The 7,409-nt window shown below is 39.6% G+C and overlaps 1 protein-coding gene across 2 annotated transcripts; it reads right to left on the reverse strand.

Moving 5' to 3' along the window:
* Positions 1-2,771: 2,771 nt before the first annotated feature.
* Positions 2,772-6,765, reverse strand: LOC105690914 (cytochrome P450 18a1). Of its 2 annotated transcripts, XM_048648726.1 has the most exons (6): positions 6,244-6,765; positions 6,044-6,168; positions 5,820-5,941; positions 5,290-5,719; positions 4,933-5,197; positions 2,772-4,261 (listed from the first exon to the last, which is right to left on the reverse strand). In XM_048648726.1, exons 1-6 carry the CDS (start codon positions 6,414-6,416, stop codon positions 3,838-3,840), a joined length of 1,539 nt encoding a protein of 512 aa, XP_048504683.1. In that variant the 5' UTR covers positions 6,417-6,765; the 3' UTR covers positions 2,772-3,837. The 2 variants fall into 2 exon arrangements, with proteins under 2 accessions (XP_048504683.1, XP_012264491.2); XM_012409068.3 differs by having other exon boundaries at positions 6,044-6,764.
* Between the last annotated feature and the right edge of the window lie 644 nt (positions 6,766-7,409).

Here is a 7,409-nt window from a genome sequence, read left to right on the forward strand (position 1 = left end):
CGATGGAATATTACGTTTTGTCGTATTCGTTTCTTGTCTGGATCGAACGCGTAAAAATGAACGAATGAATGAATCGAATCGGGTTCAATGAGCGACAAAACGCACGACAAGAATAGGGTAAGAATACTTCACTTGCAATTTCATCCCTCATATACGCATACAGGTATGCGTATAGACGAAGACTCCGATTCATTAATCGTGCACTGAGTTTATTACATAATAACCCCTGTATCACAGGTGTGTATAGTTTTATCTGACGAGCAGTTGTCGAGCTCTTGCCCACTCGGATTCTAGTTTCATTAACCCGTCGCTTGTCGATACGTTAATGAAGCAGGATTGAACCTATCCGCGTTCGGATGGCGATATTTCGTTAGAAATCAACCTCCGGCGCGAACTGACCAATTGAGAGTTTCTCTTATGTAAGTGCGTGTATATACATAGGTATATACACACATACAAGTAATCAATGCCTTTTTCCACTTTTATATATCTTACAATTTTACAGTCACGGAGTATCGCGCTATGTGTGCATACAATTCGCAATGCATATGTAATATCAATCATATGCATATATATTCGCCTCCGTTTTCATTTCATTTGTATATTATTTACGTATTCGTATTATATTTGTTCCCCGATCACGTCCGTGATCTCTATCCAACTATAGCCACCCTAAGTTCCTAATTTATCTGGATGTGTGTACAGGTATACGGATACACACAAGTATTACCCATATAACTACATAATAGCTATGCGTGCGTAAGATCAACGCGTTAATTCGCGATAGTTTTGCAATGATTATCCCGACGATCGAATGAAGTCTTCGAATATTTTATTTTATTTCATGTGTTTTACGTTTGAGGAAAAAACAAAATAAAAAGAAAACGTCTCGACATGACATCTCACGATATTATATAACTAATAAATCCGGTGCTCCGAAGGAATGGAATTATTTTATAATAGTGTAATGAATATTCATTTTCCGGATTATCGTTTTCCCGAAAAACAATTCATTTCATTTAGTCTGATTAGTTTTTTCTCGTCTTTATGCTTTTCGTCGGCTCATTTTTCAAATTTTTTTCCCCTCGCTTCGCCTACAGGCATACGATACACATACACATACATACGTATAACCGAAAATATACAATATACGGATATATTCTAGCGATAAAATTAACCAATGAGTAGGCATTGGTACGTAGTGAGTATGTATTGAGTTGTTCATTGATATTTTTTGAACGCCAACGCCTTCTAATTACCGCATGCACGCTCATCTCATATTCACACGAATAATGAATACGTGTACGTATACACGTGCATCACACGTGCATAACACATACCCACTCATAACGTGCGGCGGCGTTCTTCGTTGGGCATTTTACCAAACACATATTCGGCGGTGCGATGGAAGAGAAAGCTATACGCTTGAGAAGGCCATGCGGATCGACGTTCAAGTAACTACTGCCGATCGAAACGAGCTATTATAATGTATTTATATACCGTATGTCGTATACCTATACCAGCACGTTTGTTACATATGCTAAATTTACCTCACAATACATGGAGCATTGATTATTCACAACAAGAATACAAAATAAGTACATACCTATGTATAGCTGCGTACTTTTAACGCACGTATCGTATAACTTCTGAAGATTATGCAACACATACGTAGGTATCGTACGCATGTACATATGTATGTGGCTCATGTAGAAGAAGAGATCGGGATATAGGATGAGGATATCAACGATTTGCATTTATATGCGTATGCGTGTGTGTGTGTGTTTTTTTTTTTGATTTTATTCTTTCTTTTTTAAACAAAAAATTCTTTTCCAATGGTTTTGTCGATACATAATATTTTATTTCATAGAAACAAATAAAAAATAATAATAATTATAATATGGATTGAATTCTTAAACATTCTAAATTTATTCAGTTAACATACTACCGATATTTTTCATTTTTTCATCATTTAATTATGTGAGAATTTTGTATGAAAATAAGAAAAAAGAAGAAAATCGGTCACACGCTGCTGCAGCTGCTACTATACATTATTTTTGTCTTAAATTACTATAATACAATAATCAACAATAACAACAAACAACAACAACAACAACAACAACTGTTATAACAATGAAAGACGATGATATACATAGAAAGAAATAACATTCTAACAAAGATATCCTGCATATAAGCTACATACATGTATATACTGTATGCATATACACAATAATTAATATTACAATAATCATAACATATCGCAGCAACAATGTAGTAGTAGCCGAGTGTGAGGAATCATAAATGATATTATCAATGTTAATAACAAGAATAATAATACTAATAATGATAATAATGATGATGATGACGATGATGACGATGATAATAATAATTGAAGTAATAATTATTATAGGTAATAATTATTGAGGGTTAGACCTATTTGTGATACAGTAAGCGAATTATAACCTCACATCGTAAATATCTAATAAATATCTGTTGAATAATGGATGTACATTCACGCCCGGTTTTATATTAATGAAGAATATATGAAATAATCACTGTTATATTCCGTTGATTATTTGTTAAACTAATAAATCACAAGGACGCGCATATTACATACATCAATATGTAATAACATTATTTGAAAAAAAAACTCTCGTATCAATTAATGACGTCGCATATGTAGTCTTATAGTTCTCTTTGCAGACTATCGTAATAATAATATACATATACATAGCTAAAAAAATATATATATATATATATATATACATATATATATATATATATATATATATGTCCAATTTTTGTTAAATATTTCGGCACCTCGTATAGTATAGGTAATAGTTGGAATTAAATCTCGTCTATAACTGTTATAATATATGCATATAGATTTATATTATTGAACACTCGCGGTGTTTTTTTTTTCATTCTCTCTTTCTTTTTTATCCATCTTTCTATTTTCCTTCTTTTGACTCTCACGATGGATGATATTACCCTCTTACTCCCCCCCCCCCCCCCCATTATTTTAATCATTAAAAAATATTTTATCCGGGTGTTTGGATAATACCTACATTTATATATGGTGTGCGGCAATAAATATTATTTTCATTATTATCGTACATATCTATATGGCGTTAAGTATGGGCGAGAATTATTAGGGTGATTGCGATTTACAATCTATATGGTAGGATTAGTCGATACTCGTTATTATCATTATGACTATTATTATCCCTATCATTATCATCATTCTTATTGTCATAATTAGTATCATCATTATTATTGCCATTATTATTACTTTTACTATTATTATTATTATTACTATTATTATTATTATTCATCATGATCGTCATGATTATTATCATTGTCATTGTTATCATTATCGTGTCTTTACTGTCTAATATACACATGAAAAAGGGGCACGGGCGTGAAAGAGATGCGTTGCAGAAGCAGGTTCTTTGGATCGATCAAATGATTTGAACGGTAGAGAAGAAAAAAAAATAAAATTTTTTTTTCTCTTTCGATATCGCCAGCCAACGTAAAAAGCTGCCACGTATCATTTCCGAACGTATTTCCCCCCCCCCCCCTTCCCCCCACCCTTTTCCCTTTTTCTTTTTATATCGAACATAAAGTAATGGCACTTTTTCTCCCGTCACGGTATACAGTAATCTATACATATTATAAGTGGGATGAAATTGAAATATATTCAATAATTCCGTTTCATACTTGAAGTGTACGATATAATCATCACCGGTATTAGGAACTACCGTGCTGTTTATTTAGTTTTTTTTTTTTTTTATGTTTTTTGTTTTCTGTTCTCTTATAAATAACGATCGCCTAATTTTAGTGACTCCCTACGTTCCTCAGGGAACCGGTGACGCCCTCGGGACTTTCGAAATCTAGACCATCTAGAGTTCTTTGGGTAACACAAACTTTGAAGGGATCGGGAGTAACGGTTATACCCGCGTTACCTTTCAAACTTGGTAAGGACGCACCTTCGGGAAGAGTGATGTCGAATGTGTGGAGCAAAGAACTGAAGAATAGGAAAAGCTCCATACGCGCTAACACGTCGCCTAAACACATGCGACGACCAACGCCAAATGGCATAAAATATTCGGGCTTGCAAACCTTACCCTCCGCTGATATGAAACGATCCGGACGGAAAGCTTGCGGCTCGTTCCAGAGGTCGGGGTCCATGTGAACCGCGTGAAGAAGAGGAACAACTTGAGCACCAGCGGGAATAGTGAAACCGTTCAGTTTGACCTCCCTGAAATCAGAAAGAGAGGCGATTGTCAGTCGAAACGTTCGGTTCTGACGTTTATTTGTCGTCCAATCTACACGGAAAATGTTGACAATTTTGTCAATTACAACAGATAAACGCGAAAGTTGACTCGAGATCGGGAAGATTTTGAAGATTCAGTTTAAATATTGTGCAGAATTAAATACCTTTGAAAATGCAACTTTTACCGTTTACGCGCACCATTCATTTTTATGCGCGAGCATAATTTTGGGGAATTGGTTGTATACGAGTGTACGTTGGCGCGTATACGTATACCTGTATACCTGTTAAATTAAGTGCCTACTTTGTTCGAGGACCGCGAAGGTGTCAGTGACCTTTTCAGATCGCGTTCTGTCTCGGACGGTAAACCAACCGGCAGGTGGCTTATACGAATACTTATGTACGTATGGATATATAGCATATATGTACACCTATATATATAAATATCCATATATCTACATAGCGGCTATATTGCTTTCACTTTTGCTTTGCCGAATCTATAATATTCGCTCGCGATTTATAAACGACTACGACGACCTCACTCCCTCCTAGGCTGACCAATAAGTTATTTCATTTTATAACGCTGATGATGATTATTATTATTGTTTTTTTTTTTTTTTTTTTTTTTTTTTCGTTTTTCTGGTTTGAATTTTACTCACCGGGTTGTCGCGTGCGTTGTACCCAGGGGGATGATACTCGATCTGCGCAAAACTTCGAGGATCGTTGACTCGGTTATCGGAAGAAATGGAAGGTCTTCCAATTCTGGCATTCGTGAACGACCGACTACGTGATCTAATTCTTCTTGAACCGCTTTCGCTGCTTCGGGATGATGCAGCATCAATACAACCGCCCACTCCAACGTAGTTTTTATCGTTTCCATACCGGCGGAAAAAAGATCACCAAGGATTTGCTGCATCTGACGATCTGGAACAATTCAATTCGCACGCTAAAGGAAACGGTCCCGTCGAATCGGCGCTGATCGATCTGGTGAATTTCTATCGAACTCCCGAACTTACCGTGATTCATTCCCTGGAAGAGTTGAGCGTCGCGGCCTTCGTTCTTAGCTTTCTGAATCTCCAGGAGGTAAGCATCGACGAGATCTCGGATATTTCCCTCGTCGAAAGTGGCGCGATGTTGTTCGACCGTTTCTTGAAAAAACGTGGCCATTTCCGACCGATTCTCCGATATTTTTGCCCTTATTTTCTGAAGTCCCGGCAGATACCGCATCATGGGAATAAAATTAACAGCCACCATAGTCCCGAAAAGCCGAAAACCCTCTTCTATCAAACTCATGAATCGTTTGAACCGACTGTCTCCGTGGTGAAAACGAACCCCCATTATTATCGAACATATCACGTTGCTTATGGACATTCCGAGTGACGGTGAAATATTCGTCGGAGCACCGCGACGCACGGACAACGACCGGAGGAACGTGTTAACCTCCCTCTGAAAATCGGACAGAACAAAAGAACGGAGGGTCAGTGGGGCTTGTTCAGCGAACGAAATTCGGAAATTTCTGAGCGGTTTCGTTCGGTTCTTCACTCACCATTATCTTGGTTTCCATGATTTTCTTTCCAGCACCGAGGTACGTCATTCCAAGACTCCGCAGGTTGTCGTGAAGGAACCTCCGCTGTTCCTTCCACATCGCACCCTCGGAATTCACGATACCTGCGAAAGGAAGAACCGTTCCGAGGTCAGACCACCGAAAGTCGCGGATTGTACGTATCCTCCCGATCACATATGATCGAAATATATATATGAGGAACTTACCGTATCCCCCCAGGATGTTCATGAACTCGTTGTGAGGTCTTCCGTTGAATTCTTCGCGTCGAAAAGTGTCCCTTATCGCCCTGTAATCGCTCAGTACGACAACGAGTTGAGTACCAAGCCGAGCACTGAACATAGAACCGTATTTTTTAGCGAGTTGTCCAAAATGTATGTGAATATCACCCTTTAAAAACGGTAAATACCCGACCACAGGGAGGCCCCAAGGCCCAGGAGGAAGGGAAAGCGCGAACTTTAGCCACTGAGCAGATCTCACTATTGCGAACACCAACGCGAACACCGTAAGAGTGAACATAACATCCCCCGTCGAACCCCCTAACGCCTTCCAAACCCACTTGGCAGCGTATTCCACCAGCATTTTGAACGTGAGTTTGTGTTTGAGTTAAACAGAAAAGTCTATCTTTCCGAAAATTGGAGGTAACGTTTGCGAGGAAGAGCTTTTCTCTTTCTTCCGAATCTCGAACGAGTTCGACCGTCGTTCCGTTCCCCTGTTTTCTTTTTTCTTTTCTTTTCTTTCCTTTTCTTTTCCTATTTTACTTTCTTCGCCGGTTGACAATTGTTAGAAGGAGTGTTTCCAATGGTTTGCTTTTTTGTTATCCGGCGATAGGAACCGCACGTTGTGCAGCGATAAAGCGGTCGGTCTCACAATCAGTATAAGACGTCGTTTGCTGACCGACTACTGTACGAGTCTGAGGAAGAATGAATGTGTACTAACATACACCTTCTTGTCCTTGCTGTCTTATATAGTGACTCATCAGCCGAGGACTGACGCCCGTAGCGTTAAAAAGAGGGGACTATTGGGGCGGTGGGGATCTTACTCGGGAGTGACTCTCGGACTTCCAGTAGTGCGAGGGCGGGACTCAAACGAAGAGCAGGGCCACCCGGCCCCTGATCCATCCGAGGAAAACTCGGTAACCTGGTGGGGCCTTGTTCTTAGTAGTGGGGATCACCTACGGCCAACTAAGACGGGCCCGAACCGACTGCCCGATCGTAAAACGATTCAGACGAGGCCCAGAGCCCCGTAAAGACGCTGCTCAGGATCTTACGTCGCTCGGAAATACGAACACCCAACCACGCGGTCGTGCTCGTTATGTCGGAGGGCTGAAAGGCGACGCGTTAAACTCGTCCCCGTCGCATAAATTTAGTGCGGTAGGTCGCGTATGAATTTTATGGGCCTCCTCGCCGGCGCGCTGCCGATCGTGAAGGGTCCGTCGACGCGATCCGATTATTTTCACGTCTCGTTTTTTCCAGTACATCGTTTCGCTTCCGAGTGATCTTTCATTCCGCGGAACGAGGGAGAAGTAGTGGAATTATTCGTTCATCCTTCGCCGCGCTTCGTTAACCTTTTTAT

The sequence above is a fragment of the Athalia rosae genome, chromosome 1, assembly GCF_917208135.1.
Source record: "Athalia rosae chromosome 1, iyAthRosa1.1, whole genome shotgun sequence".
Taxonomy (NCBI): Eukaryota; Metazoa; Arthropoda; class Insecta; order Hymenoptera; family Athaliidae; genus Athalia; species Athalia rosae.